At 42.8% G+C, this 20,110-nt stretch overlaps 1 protein-coding gene across 2 annotated transcripts; it reads left to right on the forward strand.

Moving 5' to 3' along the window:
* The first annotated feature begins 379 nt into the window (after positions 1-379).
* On the forward strand, positions 380-19,083 carry FUNDC1 (FUN14 domain containing 1). Of its 2 annotated transcripts, XM_040999634.1 has the most exons (5): positions 380-530; positions 1,252-1,408; positions 4,959-5,034; positions 13,848-13,976; positions 17,580-19,083. In XM_040999634.1, exons 1-5 carry the CDS (start codon positions 503-505, stop codon positions 17,655-17,657), a joined length of 468 nt encoding a protein of 155 aa, XP_040855568.1. In that variant the 5' UTR covers positions 380-502; the 3' UTR covers positions 17,658-19,083. The 2 variants fall into 2 exon arrangements, with proteins under 2 accessions (XP_040855568.1, XP_040855576.1); XM_040999642.1 differs by lacking the exon at positions 13,848-13,976.
* Positions 19,084-20,110: the final 1,027 nt, after the last annotated feature.

Raw genomic sequence — 20,110 nt, forward strand, 5'->3', positions numbered from 1 at the left:
GAGCTCAGACCAGCCTTCTGAGTGAGGTTTGATCAAGGAGACGTGGTCAATGTCAAGCTAGTTTCCCCTTTATACCTCCATGTGACGCCTCTCGATCCAATCCTAGAGGCTCTTTAAAACAAAATCGAGAAATTAAGATTATGTAAGTTCATCTGGGTTCCTCCCTCTCCCCTACACGCCGCTACAGCCCGCAACGCCGCCTCCGTCACAGCTGCGTAGGCATGGGACTACAATTCCTATAAGCCCCCGCGGAGCCGCAATTCCCACCGTCCCATCCTCCAAGTCTGAGTGCTGCGCCTGCGCAGAAGCGTTTGCGTGACGAGAATGGGCGGAGACAGGACAACGCGGCTGGAGGGGGAGGAGGCCAAGGGGAAAAAGGAGAAGGAGGAGGGGGGGGGGGAAACGAAACCATAGACGTCTACCTTGGCCTAGAGCGGCCCTTAAAGTGCCAGGGAGAGGAGGGCGGGCGGGGACCAGCCCAGAACAGGCCGCCGGCGGTATCATGGCGACCCGGAACCCCCCTCCCCAAGGTGAGCAGGCAGGGCCCGAAGTAATATCTGGGACGCGGCTCACAGCTCTCGACCTTGCTGTCGGGTCGCCTTTTCCTTCCTCGGCTTCAGGGTTCCCAGGGTTTTTTTTTGTTTTTTTTTTTGTTTTTGTTTCTGGTAGAGGCAGTGCTGTTTGAACCCCCTCTCCCTCCCCTGCCTGCGGGACTCGGGCGGAGAGCGACCCTCACTCAGCACCTCCCCCCTCCGCCCGCCCAAACACACACACAGTCCACCTTCTGCCCTACCCGCCTGCCTACCTTTATTCCTAACCCCTCATCTCCCATCTTCAGACGCCTTTTATTTTTCTGTTAATGAGTATTGATTCGAAAGTGGTTCTCCTCATTTGCTGCTGCCTGGTTTGCTACGAGTGGAGACCCCGCTCTCCGAATGGTGAAAATAGACCCTGCTCTGCCCCTGACCCTAACCCTACTGCGATTCGGGGGTGAACCCTCATTGCCGTGTAACTTTGAACTAGAGCTGGGACTTTGCAAAGGAGACGGGATTAGTACTGCCAGGTCCTTTATTCTCGAGGCCCTAGATGCCAGGAGCCGACTTAAACTCCTTTCCATATGGGCTTGTTTTTTTTTTTTTTTTAAGCTATAGGCCAAAAGTAGCAGTTATACTTGTCACCGACCCGAAGGGCTAGGCCATTTGTGCCTTTGGATTGACTGTAAATCTGTGTTTTCCATTTTGTCTTTTGAAGACTATGAAAGTGACGACGACTCTTACGAAGTGTTGGATTTGACTGAGTATGCGAGAAGACACCATTGGTGGACTCGAGTGTTTGGCCACAGCTCGGGACCTATGGTAGAAAAATACTCAGTAGCCACCCAGATTGTCATGGGTGGCGTGACTGGCTGGTGAGAACATCTTTTTCATTACATTGCGTTGGTGGCGTCGCTGCTGTCCTGTTCTACCTGGGCCGGAGTCCCCGTGCGCATTCAGTGGATGCGCACTGTCCATTGCAGTACAGCCCCCCCGCCCCCCAGGCTTTTGTCTGTACCTTTTCTCCCTGTATTCTCTCTTCAGAGGCTCCCTGTGGGGCTTGGGTGGGTCCCCTCCCCGGTCTTCCTTCTAGACGGCCGGCTTTCTCCCTTTGAACCCCTGCGGTGGGTCTGAGGTCAGGGACAGTTCACTATCTGCAGCTTTGTGCTTGTCTGTGCTCCTTCCGCGGAACCTGCCTCCAGGACGCTGAGCCGTCAAGAACAGCGGGAAAACGCTCGGCGAACCTGATTGCCGCGGATGCGGCTGATGCTGGGGCCCGTGCAGGTGCCGGTTGTGCTAGAAAGACAAGCTGTAGAGCCTTGGTTCTGTGCGGAAACGAAAGGGGCTCACTGCTTACCCCAGTGATGCTGTGGGGTGCACGAAGGAGGAGTGCTTTTCAGTAAGCACTTAGCCTACGCTTTAGCCAAAGTTGCTAGCATTTCACATGACATGATGACACGCTACCTGCTCCGTTGACCTTGAAATAGAAGTGTAGCCAGACAAAAAAGGGGCAAAACCAACTTGGTGTTTGTTTTGAATTCTTTTCCCTTAGTTTTATTGAAAAGAGCAGCAGAGAGAGAGAGAGAGCCAGAGACCTTCCGTCCCCTGGCTTCGTGCTTACATACAGCAGCCTAGGCCTGGCCAGGCTGAAATCGGGAGCCTAAAATGTAGTCGGCGTCTCTCACGTGGGTGGTGGGGCCGAGCACTTTAGCCATCACCTGCTCCCTCTCGCAGGCGTCACATTAGTAGGAAGCTGGATGAGCAGCAGAGCAGCCTGCACTTGAATCAGGTACTCTTCATGTGGGATGTGGGTAGCCCACACAGAAACACAACAGCTGCACCGAACACCCTACCCGAATTTGCACGCCTCTTCCTGCCCTTTTATTTTAAATGTTCATGAGCGGGCAGAGTTTTTATAAAGTTAACTAAGTAAGGGTGCTTAAGTTGTGAGTGGTCATTTTTTTTTTCTCCTTAGGTGTTAAGTTAAATTCATCTTCCATTGAGTTAATGTGTATATTTGTGTTATCTCTGCTTAGTAAGTATGAACTAATTTGTGTTGTACATGTCTCTTAGGACAGTGTCACATTCAGTGCCTTTTTGTAAATTGCATTTGATGGTGGAAACTCATTGTGTGGATCTGTGACACAGAGGTCTCACAGTGACTCATGCTACATGCTTCTTAATAGGACTTCATAAGGAAAGGCTGCTGTTGGAAGAGACAGGTGTGATTTGGGCCCTGATTCTTCGGATAATTCTGCATAGGCTGCTTGTACCTCCATCTCCATCACTGAGTGGATGGTCCTTTGCTTAAATAATAAGCTCACAATTTGGTATGATCTAATCTGTGAGTGGTTAATGTGAATCCAAGCCAAAAGCCCTGTCTCTCTCTCTCTCTTTTGTAGATAGAATTGAAAAATGGCATTATCAAGTCATTATCTGCTTTCTTGTGATAGACTGAAGTTGGAGAGAAGTGTGGCAGAAGTGTGCTTGAAGAGCCTACAAGACAGAGCAGTGGGCATAAGGAGGTTCGCATTAGAGCCTGGTACCCGGGAGGCAGTGGTCACACCGGCTCGTGCAGCTCACTGCCGGCAGGGTTGCGCACTCCTGATGGCTGCTCGCCTCTCTCACTGCCTTTGTTGAGCCTTTGTTGCTGACTGCTATACCTAGGGACAGGTTTTTTATGGGAAACGCATGCATTTGCATTCTAGCCGGGTGTCAGCCCAGAAGCTGTGTGTTAGGACTCTAATCATTGCACGAATGATGTGCCGCAGTGAGTTTAGATTCACTGCAGTCAATTTCTTGCAGTTTTCTTAGGGTGTAAAACTGCTACCATATTGAGCTGGGTGTTGAGGAGAGAGCTGTTAATAGGTGTTAGCCTAACTGGTTAACAATTCAGGACACGAATGGGAGGCTAAAGGGATTATATTTAGCTATAGGTAGCTATAGATTTTTGATGATGATAAGTTAAAACTGCTAATCAGGGTGGGTGGTTGCTAGGAGACATGAGGGCTGAAGACCAGTTAAGAGGGCCCTTAGAGTAGTCTGGAAGCAAGGTAATGATGCCCTTGAGAATAGAAAGGAGAAGACAGAGTCGATGAATGTTTCGCAGCTAGAGTGCTAGGGAACTTCAGAAAGTGTGTGGGAAAATGGAATTATAAATTTTATTTTGGTGCTTAAGATTTTGAAATCTACTACTAATGTGTGCTTTCCATGAGCCTTTGGGAGACTCCTGGTATAGAGAACTTTGCAGTCAGTTGTACCTAGGATGAATGAGATGAGTATCAGGTGGCAAACTCGGAGAATGGAGTTCTCACACATTGGGACCATAGCAACATTCAGTTTGGCTAGGAAGATGCTCTGTGCTTTGGGACGTTTTGAAGATGTGTTTGAGAAATCTGTTGTGTGGTTGAAAATGTAGAGTTTCCACTGAGGAAGATGTCTTAGTTTCTAGGGCTGTGTAATAAAGTACCACAAATGTGGTAGGTTGAGACAACCATGTTTGTATCCAAGATCCTGGTGGTTGCCAGCAGTGTTTGTCGTTCCTTGGTTTGTGGACAATACATTACTCCAATTTCTGTTGTCACTGGGTCGTCTTGACTCTTTGTGTCTGTGTTCATGTGGTATGACTCAGATTAAGGGCTCACTCACCCTGCCCCAGTATGACCCCATCTTAACTAGTCATATCTGCAGTGACCCTAATTTCAAATAAGATCATGTGGTAAGGTTCAAGAAAGGACATGAATTTAGGAGAGACACCATTCAGTTCAGTGCTAAAGGGTAGAGTTAGAAATTCATGATTCTTTTGCACAGTATGAATCTCACTGGAGGGGGTGTGAGTTCACTGATGGAGAGTATTAATCATAACAGAAGTATGGCTGAGGCTTTTTGATAGGATAGGTGTGCCATGAGAAATGTGGGCTGAAGTGTCACCAAGGTGGAACTGTAGCTGGACCCTCAAGGATTGGAATGCTTTGGCAGAGCTGGGCAGAAAGCAGAGATATGAATTGCTGGAACAAAGGTGATGGCCGGTTTGGGAACTACTAGTGCTGGAGCAGAAGGTTTGGGTAGGGTGGAGATGAATCAGGCTTTCAGAACATCTTGATTCTATTAGGCAAAAGTAAACAGATGTTTTTATCATGGAAAATTTCATTTTACGCAAATACAGAAGAAGTATACTGAAACCCTAAGTTTCAGTAGCTGTTTTTCCCCCATGCGGTCCCTCTCTCATCCTTGATTTTGAAGCACATCTCAGATGTTTTAGGTAGCCTATAGTAGCAAGGGAAAACATTGACGGTTTCTGAGCCGGTAAGGGACATGAGCAAAGGAATTGGGAAGGCTCTCAAGTTTTATTAGGGAAGGAATGAAAAGTAGGGAAGGTGGAGTGTGTCATTGATTATTGTCATCTTTTATTATCTTTCACTACAGGTGTGCAGGATTTTTGTTCCAGAAGGTTGGAAAACTTGCGGCAACTGCAGTAGGCGGTGGTTTTCTTCTCCTTCAGGTATGTCTGATTTGCCTTGGCTTACATGGGTAGCACTTGGGAACTGAGAAAGTCAAGGTTAGCCATTTCACTCCTAATTTTTTTTCCTGTCCATTTTAATAGAAGGAGTAATTTTTAAAAGCATGTTTATGAAAGAATCTGAATTTTGACATCTGACAATTGCCATGAAAAACAATAACTTAAATACTTCTAAGCTCTCTAATAAGCAGTTGGAGCCCACCTATTTAAGAAGATAGACATTAAAGTAAAAAAATTAAAATGAGTTTTAAAAATCCATTTTTATTATCCAAATTTCCATTGAAGCCTCTCTCTAACAAATTAAATGTTTTAATAATATGATTTACTCATACTGACCATTTTAAACATAGCCTGGAAAGATTCAAATGCTTTCTTCACTGTTTCTTAGACATACAGTTTTTTTTCTCCAGATAAAACTACTATCAGCAATTTGTAACTTAAAAAAAAAAAGAGCCATAATCATATATAAAATGGAAAAATGGGTCTAAAAAAATCATATATAATCCTATTTTTGAGGCAGGTGGGTTTGAAATTTAAAATATTTTGCCACCAGAAGATGTTTATCAGGATGTTATCTAGCATTTGTGTCTGTTTGGTATGTATTTTCTCAAAAATATTCTCTGAGGATCAAATCTAGTGAATGTTAAAATTGAAAAATCTCTGGGAATGAATGTTAGCAATAATTGTAAAGACATAGGGAAGTGTCAGTTGTACCCGCTTTAGAAAGTGGTTGATGTTCACAGCAATCAGAATCTCCCTTCAGCACCTGAGCGCCTGATGAGCCGCGATCAGTGTCCTATCTGGAGGACAAAGGGGCTGCAGGCCTCTGTGCCAAGTGTCTTCTTGATTTGCTAGAAATCCAAGTCAGAATCAGCTTAGGTAAAATTCACTTCGGTACAAATGCTGGCATATTTATCTAAAGGACTAAAATTAGACGTTAACCATTGCCGTTTCCACCTCTTAGCACAAGGAATAACTTGATTACTCCCAATAAAGGCACCGACAGAAGGAATGTGTTTTTAAAAAAGCCCTTTAGTAAGCAGCTCATCATCTATACTTAATTTTATAGGCATTTTGAAAATTGAATTGTCACTTTTGTTACTGTAAAAGAGTGAACTAAGGCAGATTTTCCAGAAGTGTTTATAGAATAGAGAGCATTGTGTATATACACATATATTTATGTATTTGAAAGGCAGAATAACACACAGCGAGATTTTGTATTTGTTGATTCACTCCGATGACCAGGGCGGGGTCAGGCCAAAGCCGGGAGCCCAGAGCTCCATCTTCATCTGCCACGTGGGTGGCAGGGGTTCAAGTGCTGGCATCACTGTCCACTGCTTCTCCAGGTGCATTAGGAGGGAGCTGGAAGGGATATCAGCTAGCACTCTGATATAGAGCACTGTGGTTTAGCCTGCTGTGCCACAGCACTAGCCTCAGCATTGTGTATTTTATTCCGTTCTGCATGTCAGTTTTTCAGTAGTCCATTTCAGTGGCTCTCCGTGTGCATCATGGGAAGCCGGCTTACCGTTGCTACCTGCTGTTTTTCCACCTAGTCCATGTGTTCCTTGAAGCCTTTAAGGTTGAAGAACCTGTCCACCTCAAAGCAGGTTTGCCCACAAAGGTAACCAGCCTTGAAAAGTTAGTGGGAGGAGACCCAAAGAGGAAATAGAGTAATAAGTGGCCTTTAGACTAATTACCTAGTATTTCATCAGCCCACTTTCATATTTTTATAATCTTACATTAAAATATAAAGGTTTGCTTATTTAGAACTTAAAAACTTACAGTAGCAGTATTAAGTGTTTTCTAGTAGTAGTTTACCACAAATTCCATGTTAAAATAGACAACGATAGGGGCCAGCATTGTGGCGCACACAGCAGGGTAAGCCATGACTTTGCTGCCAGCATCCCATATGAGTACTGTTTCAAGTTGAGGGCTCCACTTCTGATTCAGCTCCCTACCAAAAAATGGAAGATGGGCCAAATCCTCGGGCCTCTGCACCCACGTGGAAGATCCAGAACAAGTTCCTGGCTGCTCCTGGCTTTGGCCTGTCCTGGCCCTGGCCATTGTGGCCATTTGAAGAGTGAACCAGCAGGTGGAAGATCTGTCTGTAAATATTCCTTTCAAATAAATTAATAAATCTTTTTTTAAAAAGGCCGTGATATAAGTCTTTTGCTTTGGTTGGTTTTATTTTGGGGGCAGGGATGGATTATAAACACCCATAATGAATAGGGTCAACACACAAGGCTTGTTACAGGTTATTGTCACCCTCTGCTTTTCCTTGCTCCCCCAGCCACCTTGAACTCAGCTGAATCTCCTTTTCCTTAAACAAACCAATTGGGCATTTCCTTAGTCTTTACATTTTAGGTATTAACTGTTGGAGTGTGGAACAGTTCCCATTTTAGAAGATGAAAAGCAGGCTGTTGTTTATAGAACTTCCCTCTTTGCCACCTGCCCCTGCCCCATGCCACACAACTGAGTGCTTTCTGTCCCTACCCCATCATCCATGTATTATTCCACCATTGTGTCGGATTACTGTTCACAGAGTAACTACTAGTTGTCTAAGTCTCCACTCGTTGTGGTTGTATGCATTAACTAGGCTGTCAGTTTCATCTTGGGGACAAGCTTCATTCCAGAGTTCTGTACGTTATCCTGGGATCTCCCCACAGTGCCATTCTGGGATATTTCTTTTACTGTTGTCATGGATTGTTTGCTTTACTGTTAGTTCTGTTGGATCTATTTGAGAGGAACACATCTTCCAGTATCTTCTGGACAAATTGTGCATGAGGGGTATAGCTTTTTTTGTTCTTTAAGGTTTTATTTATTTTTATTGGGAAGGCAGATATACAGAGAGGAAATACAGAGAGAAAGATCTTCCATCTGCTGGTGTACTCCCGAAGTGGCCACAATGGCTGGAGCTGAGCCAGTCCAAAAGCCAAGAGCTTCTTCCAGGTCTCCCACGTGGGTGCAGGGATTGGGCCATCCTTTACTGCTTTCCCAGCCCACAAGCAGGGAGCTGGATGGAAAGTGTAGCAGGCTGAGCATGAACCAGCACTCACATGGGATCCTGGCATGTGCAAGGTGAGAATTTAGCCACAGAGCTATCACTCCAGGCCCAAGGGGTATAGCTTTTAAGACTTTACATATTTGAATATTTCTTTCTTTGAAAGACACAATTACAGAGAGGGAGGGAGACACAGAGAGCTTCCATCTGCAGGTTCACTCCCCAGATGGGTGCAGTGGCCGACGCTCAGCCTTTCGCTGCCTGTTTGTAATTCTCACATTGATGTACTTTTCTGTGGCCCTATCATGCATTAAGCTGGGCTCTTTCAGTCTGGGAGACTTTTCATGAGATTGATTTAGCTAATTTCCTGCCCTGCAAAACATTTCCTTCACCTGTAGTTCCTGTTACATTGGTCCCCTGGACCAGTTGTTGAATATAAATAGTTTTATACTGTGATCTATCCAGTTCACTTGTAGCATGGACTCATGGACATTTGTTTCATACAGTGGTTTATATCTAGTAATGTTTGGTTGCTCAGGTTGTTCCCGCTGTGGCAATTGAGAGCTCTTTAAATTACACATCATGTTTTTAATCTATGTGAGGACATAAATGATTGATTGTTTTCAAGCTGATTTCTACATACTCTCTGTTCTAAGTCTGCCCCTTCCTTGCCCCCCTGCTTGTTTACTGAGTTACAAAGGGTTAGGTGTTTGGCTTAGTAAGTAAGCCTCTTTATGATGCCTGCATCCCTTGTTGGAGTAGCTGGCTTTGATTTCTGGCTCCAGCTCCCAACTTCAGCTTCCTGCTAATGTGAACATGGAGAAGCAACTGTGATGGCTCAAGTAATTATTTGGGTTCCATGTAGGAGGCCTGGATTGAATTCTGGCTCGCAGCTTCAGCCTGCCTGCCCTTGTGCATATTTGCAGAGTGATTCATTGCATGGGAATTGTCACCATCTATCTGCCTTTCTCAAATAAATAAATCTGAAACACGTTTTAAAGGATGCATTTATTTTTATTTGAAAGGCAGAATTACAGAGAGACAGAGATCTTCCATCCACTGTTCTACTTCCCAAATGGTCACAGTGGCCTGAGCTGGGCCGTTCTGAAGTCATTAGCCAGGAACTTCTTCTAGGTCTCCCACGTGGGTGCAGGGGCCCTAGGACATAAACCATTCTCCACGGTTTTCCCAGGCCATAGGCAGGAAGCTGGATTGAAAGTGGAGCAGCCAGGACTCACCTGGTGCCCATATGGGATGCAGATGTTGCAGACAGAGGATGAACCTGCTGTGCCACGGCACCAGCCCCTCAAACAATCTTTCAGCCCATGGAAAATTAAGAGACAGTTGCGTGTGGTGCTGTGGCTAAACAGACTATTGCTCCGACTGCAGTGATGACATCCCATGTGGGCATTGGTTTGAATCCACTTCACCATCCAGCTCTGCTTAGGACCTGGCAAAGCAGCAGAGGATGGCCCATGTCCTTGGGCCCATGCAGCCACGTAGGAGACATGGAAGAAGCTCCTGGCTTCGGCTGGGCTCAGCTCTGACTATTGCCCCATTTGGGGAATGAATCAGTGTATACAAGATCCCTCTGTACGGGCCTGGTAGAGTGGCCTAGTGGATCCGGGATCCCATATGGGTGCTGGTTCTAATCCCGGCAGCTCCACTTCCCATCCACCTCCCTGCTTGTGGCCTGGGAAAGCAGTCGAGGATGGGCCAAAGCCTTGGGACCCTGCACCCACATGGGATACCCGGAAGAAGTTCCTGGATCTTGGCTTCGGACCGGCATAGCATCGGCTGTTGCGTTCACTTGGGGAGTGAATCATCGGATGGAAGATCTTCCTCTCTGTCTCTCCTCTCTGTATATCTGACTTTCCAATAAATACATAAATCTTTAAAAAAAAAAAAGATCTCTCTGTAGACCTGCCCTTCAAATTTAAACAAACAAATAAATAAACCTCTTTAAAAAGAAATTATTTTGGTGCAAAGAGATCTTTTTTGAATCTAGACATAATTGTTGGTTTTTTGGTTTTTTTTTTTTTTTTTTTTTTTTTTTTTTTTTTTTTAGAACTTGTGACAGAGACAGACGCACAGATCTTTCGTGTGCTGATTCAATCCAGATGACCACAGCAGCCAAGATTGGGCCAGGCAGAGCCTCGGAGTCCAAAACTGTCTGGGTCTCCTCGTGTAGATTACAAGAGCTCAGGTTCTTGGGCAGGCCATCTGCTTTCTCAAGAGTATCAGTAGGGAGCGGAATCGGAAACAAAGGAGCCTGGGCTTGAACTAGTGCTGTGAAATGGGATTCGGGTGGAGTAGCTGGGACTTGAACTGATACTCATGTGGGATGCCAGCATTGCAGGCCATGGCTTTACCCATATATATTTTTTTTAATAAAGTCTCCTAATTTTTAAAGAAGGATTTATTTTACTTTTTTTTAATTGGAAAGTCAGATATACAGAGGAGAGACAGGGAGGAAGATTTTCCATCTGCTGATTTACTCCCCAAGTGGCTGCAATGGCCAAAGCTGAGCCAATCTGAAACCAGGAGCCTCTTCCAAGGCCTTCGGCTGTCGTCGGCTGCTTTCCCACGCCACAAGCAGGGAGCTGGATGGGAAGTGGAACTGCTGAGATTAGAACCAGTGCCCATATGGGATCCTGGTGTGTGAAAAGTGAGGACTTTAGCAGCTAGGTTGCTGTGCCAGGCCTAGCTTTACCTGTTTTGCCATAGTGCCAGTCCATAGTTTTTTTCATAGTATACATTTTCCATGAACTTTTTGAAGATCGAACATGTTTCTGTCTAAATTTCAGTGCTTTCATATGAAAGACCATTTTCATACCTAATGATGCTTGATTCTGTGCTTATTTTTAAGAATTGGACACTAAAAACTGAAGGAAGCTCTAAGTGCGTAATAGGGCTTTCCCTTCTGGAAATCTGAGCAGTCCAAGAAAAATGGTTTAAGATCTGAACTTAAAGGTGGAGGGAATTTTCCCCAGGAAAACAGCCTGGTTAGATCACCATGTGGTGATGCTTACAAACCAAAAGCCCTATGTATCCATTTATAGCTTTCTAGTAGACATGAGTCTTTGATAGGTTGGCATTATTTTTAACTTTGAAGTGTTTGTTCTGATAATGCCTTTTTATATAATCTCATTAAATATTTTAGATTAGAACTAGCATTGTGGTGTAGCAGATTAAGCCACTACTTTTGATGCCAGCATCCCATATTGGAGTGCCAGCTGCTCCACTTGGGATCCCACTCCCTGCTAATGTGCTTGATAATGCAACAAATGTAGCCCAAGTGCTTGGGTCCCTGTTACCCACAGGGGAGACTGAGATGCCTCAGCCCAAGCCATTGTGGCCATTTAGGGAGTGAACCAGTGGATGGAAGCTCTCTGTCTCTCACTTTGCCTTGCAAATGAGGAAATGAGTAAATAAATAAATCTTTAAAAAATATTTCAGTGTTGTGGGCAAGTCAAATGTTGTACACGAAAGCAGTCATCTTTGCTCTACCTGCTTCCCAATCTGTTGGTTTACTTTTTCATATTACTTGCTCAGACGAATTCTCAGTGGACACAACTGGAATGTGGTCCGATTGGGTCAGTTCTTGGAAGGTGAGGTTTGCAAGTGAGGTTGTATGTACCTGAATCCCCCTAAGGATAGGTTGCTTGTGCTGGCCCGTCTCCACATGCTGCCCCGTTTAGACTTGTGTCCTGCAGTCTGGCCAGATTTGCCTTCAAGGGAACACAGCCATGAACTTTCCCAGGAAAACTGCAGTGGCAGCAGTTCCCTTGAGTGTCCAAGGAACCATGCTCCCACTCACTAGCAGCCAAGATAGGGCCCTTTAGAATAGTCTAGCTCGTCCACTTTGTTGCCAAGAGTTAGTATTTGAGTCAGATTGGATAATACAGCTTCGGGGATTTTGATTTTAATTGACTATCTTTGTACCATCCATTCAACATGCCCCGTCCATTTGCCTGGCATTATTTGGATGGGACTGTAGGGGCAACGTTCTCAGCCCGCCGGGAGAGATGGATACTTGGTGGGATGACGTTGAAGGTGCGTGTTTGGAGAAATCAGGAGACCCTAGAGGGCTTTCATGGTGCGTGCTCATTGGTTTTGGTTTTATTTTGACTTTTCTTGCAGCTGTTTGACATTTTACCCCAAAACATGAGGGAGTCTGTCTACCTCAGATAACCTCAGATTTATTAGTTTTTCAGTCACGAGTGGCTGTGTTAAAAATACTTTTGAATATTGTGTGGAATACTACTTGTGAGAATTAGCTTACAATGTCTTAGCTTCCTTTACTCATTAGCTGAGGGTGGGAGATAGTTAAGGGGTTACCCAGGGAATATACCTAAATTATTTTGGTTATTTTATCACCAGGATAACTCAATATAAAGACGAAATTTTTTTTAAAAAGCTCTATAACTTAAAATGTTTAGTCTTGAAAATGACAAATTGGGTATTGCCATATACCTACATAAAATCTTGGTATTCTCACAAGCTTTGCATTAAGAAGATATGTTAAGATTTGGCAAAATTAAATTCTGCAAAAGCCTCAGAGTAATCAGCCAGTTTGCTTAATGCAAGTAAGGAAGGAGTCTTCAATGTAGATGTAAAAAAGGTTTCTTTTCCAAAGATTTCGCTCCTGTGATCCAAAATGCTGGGTCAGGTTCTACCCCAACGAGCTTGCATTTGCCATTTGATATGTTTACCACTCTGTCCTGCTGAGTCTGGAGTTTGAAGTGATAGCAGGTGACTAAATACAGGAGGAAATGCAGATAAGTCAATAAATTCTGTTCGTTCATGCACAAAGTAGAATCTAAGATTCCAGTCTACCTTTTTATAGAAAATCTGATGTTTTTATTATTTGAGGTATTTTGTGGGTGGTAAAAAGTCAAAGTGATACATTACAAGAGAATGAAGCATAAGGTTGATAGGACTGGTTTACAATGGTATATGTGGCTTGATTTTGTACTTCTCATGTGTTTATATTTTGATGTTATTTGGAGGTGCTAACTTCCTGTAGTAGCCTACACAGACACACACACACACACACACACACACACACACACACACACACACACACAAACACACACACACACAGAATTGTTTCTGTGTGGACTTGGCAGCATCTCAGTAGCACCATGGGAGGGTTTTCTTATGATTCATATGCATTTAGCTATAGTTTTATTAAGAGCATTTATGGTTTGGAACTTGGGCAGAGTGTATTTCTTTTGTAGGTATACTTTCAAATGCAATTATGAGAAAATATTTTTGATTATTAAGTACCAGGTCAGAATTAGTGAAGGGCCTTTATCAGACTGCTTTGGACTTCTTTTAGGGAACTAAAACTAATGAGCTTCTGATACCTAGTAATTAAGCATCTTGTTATTTAAAAGATATTTTTATCTGCTAAATAGCTTGCATAGTCTATCTTTTTAGCCAGCTCTCTGTTCCAAAGGGTGTGATAGATTTATAGCACAGTTATACTACAATTTTTGGAATCTTTTCCCATCATACTCTATACTTTTCTTAACACTGTATTCATTACCTCTAACTAGGAACTCTGAATCATTTAGGGAAAACAGACACGAAGCATAAATCACTAGTTAATGCTTGGCACAGAATAGACAATGCCTGCTGAATGAATAAATTAATGAATAAGTAGTAATGTCTTACCTTTATATTTTGTAGAGCTCTTGAACTCTAAATGTTCAGATGTTCATGAGTAATAGATTAGTTAAAATAACCCAACTGGTTTTGAATTCACCATTTTTATTATGGTTTTCAGATTGCCAGTCACAGTGGCTATGTGCAGATTGACTGGAAGAGGGTTGAAAAAGATGTAAACAAAGCAAAAAGACAGATTAAGAAACGAGCAAATAAAGCAGCACCTGAAATCAACAATATAATCGAAGAAGTAAGATGATAAGTAATTTTGACTTTTGTTACTGTGGTGGTCTCAGCCAAAAATGTGGGGATTATCTCTCTTTTTTAATTATGTTCTTAATGATAACTGGAGTATTGAGTCAAATTTGAGATGAGCCACTTGGTGGCTTATGGTTATGGTGATTAATATAGATTGGGTCCCTGCCACCCAAATGGGGAGACCAGATGTAAATTTGGGCTTTTGACTTTAGCCTGGCTCAGCCTAGCTAGGCCTGGCTGCTGGGCATTTGGGAAGTAAACCAGCAGATGGAAGAATTCTATGCTGCCCAACCCCACTTCCAATCCCTCTTTCTTCTCAAATAAGTAAATAAATAAAACTTTAAAAGAGGGATGGCATTGTGGCAACACATGTTAAACCTGCGCTTGCAGTGCCAGCATCCCATGTTGGATTGCTGGTTTGAGTCCTTGCTCTTCCGCTTCCAGTGCAGCTTCCTGCCACACATGTGGGAGACCCAGCCTAACCAAGCTCTGACTGTTGTAGGCACTTAAGGAGTGAACCAGTGGTTAAAAGATTGTGTTTCAAGTAGAAGAAGAAACATTAAAAACAGAAAAAAAATTTTTTCCTCTTTTTAAAAATATGTATGTATATACAAAACATAGTAAAACTTAAAATTGATATTTTCCTTGAGGTAGACTAGTTTGAGAATGTATGCCTTCTGTTTATCAGTACATTAAATGTATCAGTGTTAACATTTACATTTTGGTGGATTTCTTTTCTTATTTCCTGTTTTGGATTGAATTAAGTTGAATTGAATATTCCTTTGCCTTTGTTTTTATTTCATTCGTTGACTTCCCCCAAACCTTTTAATTTCAAAAATTGAAACCAAATTGAAAAACAGAACGACAAATGCTCTGAATGCCCAAATCACCAACTTGTGATTTAGTGCATGTGTTCTCTGGGTGAGATTTATGCTTTTTTATTTTGCCAAACTATTTAAGGCAACATGGCTGTTCTTTGTTAATATCTCAGCATGTATCGCCTAAGAATACAGATGTTCTCTTGCATAACTCCAAATACCATTATTATTAAAAAGTGTAACATGATACTGTAAGACTGCCTAACAAATAGTTCACATCGAAATGGTTCTATACAGTACCTTTTATGACCTTTTTGCCCTATGAAGAATTCTTTGTTACTTTTGCTTGTCATGTCTCTGAAGTCTCCTTTAGTCTCAGATTAAACCGTTCCTCTCATCTGCTTTTTTCCCCCCCTTCCTTCCTGGCTTCCAGGCAAACTTTCTCGTACTCTGGCCTTGTCTACTGGCTTCCTCAGGATCTTAATTAGGTCAAACATTTTACCAAGGTGGTGTTTTTTTTGATCCTGCACATTTTTTCTAGCTGGCTAAATGGACTATTAGCAAATGTGTCTGTGCCTGCTGTGGCGATTTATTCAATTCTCTGTTAGTGTTTGGATGAATAGACTGTTTGCATCTTCCCTACAGGTGTCCAAGAGATTATTGCTGCCCATAGACTTATTATGTTGGCAGCTAAGGAGCTTCCTGGGCCCGGCCGTGAGTTCTAGGCTCCTGCAGCTTGTATTGGGCAGCTCTGCAATTTTATTTATTTTATTTTATTTATTTGAAAGATCAAGTTACAGACAGAGGGACAGAGGAAGAGACAGAGAATTCTACCTTTGGTTCATTCTCTAAATGACTGCAGTGGCCAGAGCTGGGCTGGTCGGAAGGCCAGTTGTTTCTTCCAGGACTCCCACTTGGGTGCAGGGGCCGAGGGACTTCGACCATCTTGCGCTGCTTTCCCAGGTGCGTTAGCAGAGAGCTGAATCTGAAGTGGAGCAACCTGGACTCGAACCAGTGAACGTATAGGATGCTGATGCAGCAGCTTTACCCACTATACAGCTGTCCCAGCTCTGGGATCTTGTGCGGTCATTGACACCTGCAATAGTAGATGCATAGCAGTTCTTGCTGAATATTGAATTAAAGAACATAGTTGAGAATGTTAGTTACCTCCACATTCAACGTATTTTTAAAATTTGCATTTTATTGTGAAATATATGTAATAATAAAGCTTACCATTTTAGTCATTTTTAGATGTAAAGTTCAGTGGCATCCAGTACATTTATACTTGTCCATTTCTAGAACATTTTTTTTTAAAGATTTATTTTTATTATATTTTATTGGAAAGGCGGATATACAGAGAGGAGAGACAGAGAGGAAGATCTTCCGTCCAATGATTCACTCCCCAAGTGAGCATAAAGGGCCGATGCTATGCCAATCCAAAGCCAGGAGCCTCTTCCGGGTCTCCCACGCGGGTGCAGAGTCCCAAAGCTTTGGGCCGTCCTCGACTGCTTTCCCAGGCGCCACCGCGCCGGGCCCCATTTCTAGAACTTTTACCATTCCAAACAAACTCTGTACCCATTAAATATCAATTCCCACAATTTCCTCTCCCCCCAGTCTTTTATAGTATCTATTTTTTGTTATTACATTTGTTTTTTTTTAAAGATTGATTTTTATTATTTTTTTTATTGGAAAGGCAGATATACAGAGAGGAGAGACAGAGAAAAAGATCTTACGTCCGATGATTCACTCCCCAAGTGAACGCAACAGCCAATACTATGCTGATCCGAAGCCAGGAGACTTACGGGTCTCCCACATGGGTGCAGGGTCCCAAAGCTTTGGGCCGTCCTCCACTGCTTTCCTGGGCCATAGGCAGGGAGCTGGAAGGGAAGTGGGGCTGCTGGGATTAGAACCGGTGCCCATATGGGATCCTGGGCGTGCAAGGCGAGGACCTTAACCACTTGCGCCACCGCTTCGGGCCCTATTACATTTGTTAAAAATTATTTGTTTTGCTTATTTCAAAAGACAGATTTTATGTCTACTCTTTCACTTCCCGAATGTCCACAACTGTCAGGGCTGGGCCAGGCTGAAACCAGGAATCAGAAATTCCTTTTGGAACTCTCATCTGGGTGACAGGGACCCAAGTAGTTGAGCTGTCATCTGTCTGCTACCCCCAGGTCAGCAGGAAGTAGAATGGGAGAGTAGCCATGGCTTGAGTTAGGTACTCCGATGCAGGATGCAGGCGTTCCAAGGGCTTCTTAAGCGCTGTATCCAACGCCTGCCTCGTTAAAAATACCTGTGTAACTATTCTTTCTTTCTCTCTCTTTCTTTTTCTCTTTTCTCTCTCTCTCTCTTTTTTTTTTTTAACTTATTTGAGATGCAGAGACAGCTGGCTTACTGTCCAAATGCATAAGCCAGCTGGGACTGGACTACGGTGAATCTGAACATTGGGAACTCAATCGAGGTCTCCCACATGGGTGGCAGCAACAGTTGCTTGAACCATCCCCGCTACCTCCCAGGGTCTGTAGCAACAGGATGCTCAATCAGGAGCCAGAGCCCGTATTCAAACCCAAGCTCTCCAGTGTGGGAGGCAGGCATTCTAACTGCTGGGCCAAATGCATGTCCCTGTTGTACTTCCTGGCTCCATGAATTTGACTATTCATGTTAGTGGAATAATGGTAGTGTTTGTCCTTGTTTCTGGTCTCTTATTTCACTTAGTATGTTTTCAAGTTGCATCCATAATTAAAAGTACTTTTGTTTAAGTGGACTTTCTGTTTCAGGCAACAGAATTTATCAAACAGAACATTGTGATATCCAGTGGATTTGTGGGAGGCTTTTTGCTGGGCCTTGCATCTTAAGACCATGAAGGTTGCACCTTAGTGGATTTCCAAGTGAGAAGAGAAGTGGAGGCAACGGGGTGCTCTCTCAATAGTACTTGCCGACAGAATCTCCAGGCAAAGAAAAACAACTTGTTGGGAAAAACTGAACTCACAACTTAGCATTTTGCCATCTGAAGCTTGGCAAACTAGTATCTGCTGTAAAACAACCCAAATAGTATGTGAATAATAGTATTCCTGAGCAAAACGTGGCTTTCATCATTTTTTTTAACTGTATCTGTGTAGAAACTAGCCTGTGAAATATCACTATTAGATGTACATTTGGAGAGAAAAAGACCAGTTGGACTTCTTGCCCAGGGACATGTTAACCTCTGTTTAAATGTGGTGTTACTCATTGTGCTTTAGAGTAGAGTACTGATAATTGCAAATTTGTATTACTGCTTCAATATTAAAGCTGAATTTTTGTTTTTTTAAGATAATTTTTTTTTTTTGCAATGAGCTGGAGAACCACAATGCCCTTGGTTGGAAGGCTTTAGAAATAATTATTAATGATATGAAATAAATTCTGCTGATAGAATTGAAAAACAATTTTTAGGTTGTTTTTCCTGCAATTTTTATTTTGCTTGTGTAACATCTGCACATTTCAAAGAAGGCTCTTCTAAGGAAAGACAAATCATGGTCTGAAGCTCTTTTTCCTTTTGTTGATGTCTGTAGTTTTAAAAGTGTCTCCCTGTATGTAAGCTTTTATTTTGTGTATTTGTTTTATGTGTCTGCAGCCCGAGAAGAGCTCATAATTTTGAGGGTACATATAATTGGATCATTGGTGTATACTATTAACTTTGTATGTGCCTCCATTTTAATTCTAAAAACATCAATTTGGCCCTTTCTTCTCTACCAAAAGGTTTAAAAAATAATTTAAAGATATTTGGTAGTATAGTGTGAGTTTCCTTTCTGGAGCACATCAGTTTTCTTTGTAATCAAAAGATTGTCACTTGAAGAGAATTGTTTTCCACATCTAGTCTGCAATGTAACCACCAAGACTTCAGGCTTTTTCTTGGTCTCATTATGTTGCTTGAATACCAGAACAGTTTACTTATTTCTCAGGGCCGGTGTCACACTCCCTCAGAGGCTGCTTGACCCATAGAAGTCTTTGGAATTTTAGTTTTGTCCACAGAGTTCTAGGTTGGAGTTGGGCAAAAAGGTAGGGCAATGCAAATTGGAGTCTTTAGGTTGAAAGGCTTGACCATGTATGTTTCATAGGAAGCTCCTGTAATCCGTGTGTGTATTATAAACGTAGGACATGTCATACTTCCAGGACTGGTTATAGGCTGTGCGTTTGCATCATCACAAGACTCCCGACAATTAAATGTGAACTCAATCTGAATTTACTGCATTATTGTCATTAGTGCCTCAAATATAATGCTGAATAAATCTCAGACTTTCTTAATATGAAGTGCTTTTGTTTATAAATGTTTGTTATTCTCTAAGCGTCTTTCTTTCCAGTTGGCTAAGCTGTTGCATTGAAAGGGGCAACTATGCATGAGTATGGCAGTCACCGTGCATAGAACCTTGACCACACTTCTTGGCACCACTTGTGTGTGAGCTGATACAAGGCAGAAGGCTGCAGTCGGGAATTCTTCTAGCTGGCTCAGTGTGTTCATTTCTGTGCATGATACACTGTACACTCAGCAAAGTGCAGGACACACAATATTTGCCTCAATTTTTCAATTGAATAGATGCCCATTCAATAGACTTATGAGGAACTGCATAACGCTAGGCTAGGAACCTAACTTATGACTTAGCAGCGAATGAGAGCTACCTGGAAAGAGAAGTACTTTCAGAGTCCAGATACACAAATGAAACCTGGAAAAGATAGAACTGTATTTTTTTTTTTTTGCCATTTCACCTTCTTTTCTGAATATTTGCAAGAATAGTTATTCATTTGTTTTAGCCTTAAGTCAATAAAAAGTTGGATTTGAAAAAACTTTTCTAACCACTGTAGATGGAATCTGCTCAAATTGGGTTTTGACTGTTTTTTTCCTTTTCACAGTTTTCTCAAGGGCTCAGTGAATAATGTGTTCATCAAACTGAAGCGAGTGCCCGAACACAATTTCTCTCTTGCCAAGGCATACAGTTCATCAGTTCTGTAGCCAGTGGGATTAGAGCATGTCAGACCATAACAAGAAGCTTGGCTATGTTGCACCTATCACAGGAGGTGAGCTTATCCGCAGAATCATTTGATGTAAAATAAACAAATTCATCTAGCAGGGTGGCCTCACAGCATCAGAGTGCCGTCCTTTGGCAAGGAGGATGTGAGTGCAGCGTATCTTTACTGTAACAGCAGTGAACCATTATCCCCTTAGTCACAGATGCTGTTTTCTCTTAGGGTTAACTAGAAAGCCAAAATATTATCGAACTAACCACAAGTGATATCAGATGCACTCCCTGCTTGGAGCCATTCATTGATCAGTAAA

Source organism: Ochotona curzoniae, unplaced genomic scaffold (assembly GCF_017591425.1).
Source record: "Ochotona curzoniae isolate NIBS_2020 unplaced genomic scaffold, NIBS_Ocur_1.0 contig_1274, whole genome shotgun sequence".
In the NCBI taxonomy this organism is placed as follows: domain Eukaryota; kingdom Metazoa; phylum Chordata; class Mammalia; order Lagomorpha; family Ochotonidae; genus Ochotona; species Ochotona curzoniae.

Bases quoted from the DNA above. Each gene is read 5' to 3' on its own strand.
- FUNDC1 (XM_040999634.1), top strand. From the start codon at position 503: ATGGCGACCCGGAACCCCCCTCCCCAAG. The intron at 531-1,251 runs GTGAGCAGGCAG...TGTCTTTTGAAG, and splicing joins CCGGAACCCCCCTCCCCAAG to ACTATGAAAGTGACGACGAC. The intron at 1,409-4,958 runs GTGAGAACATCT...CTTTCACTACAG, and splicing joins ATGGGTGGCGTGACTGGCTG to GTGTGCAGGATTTTTGTTCC.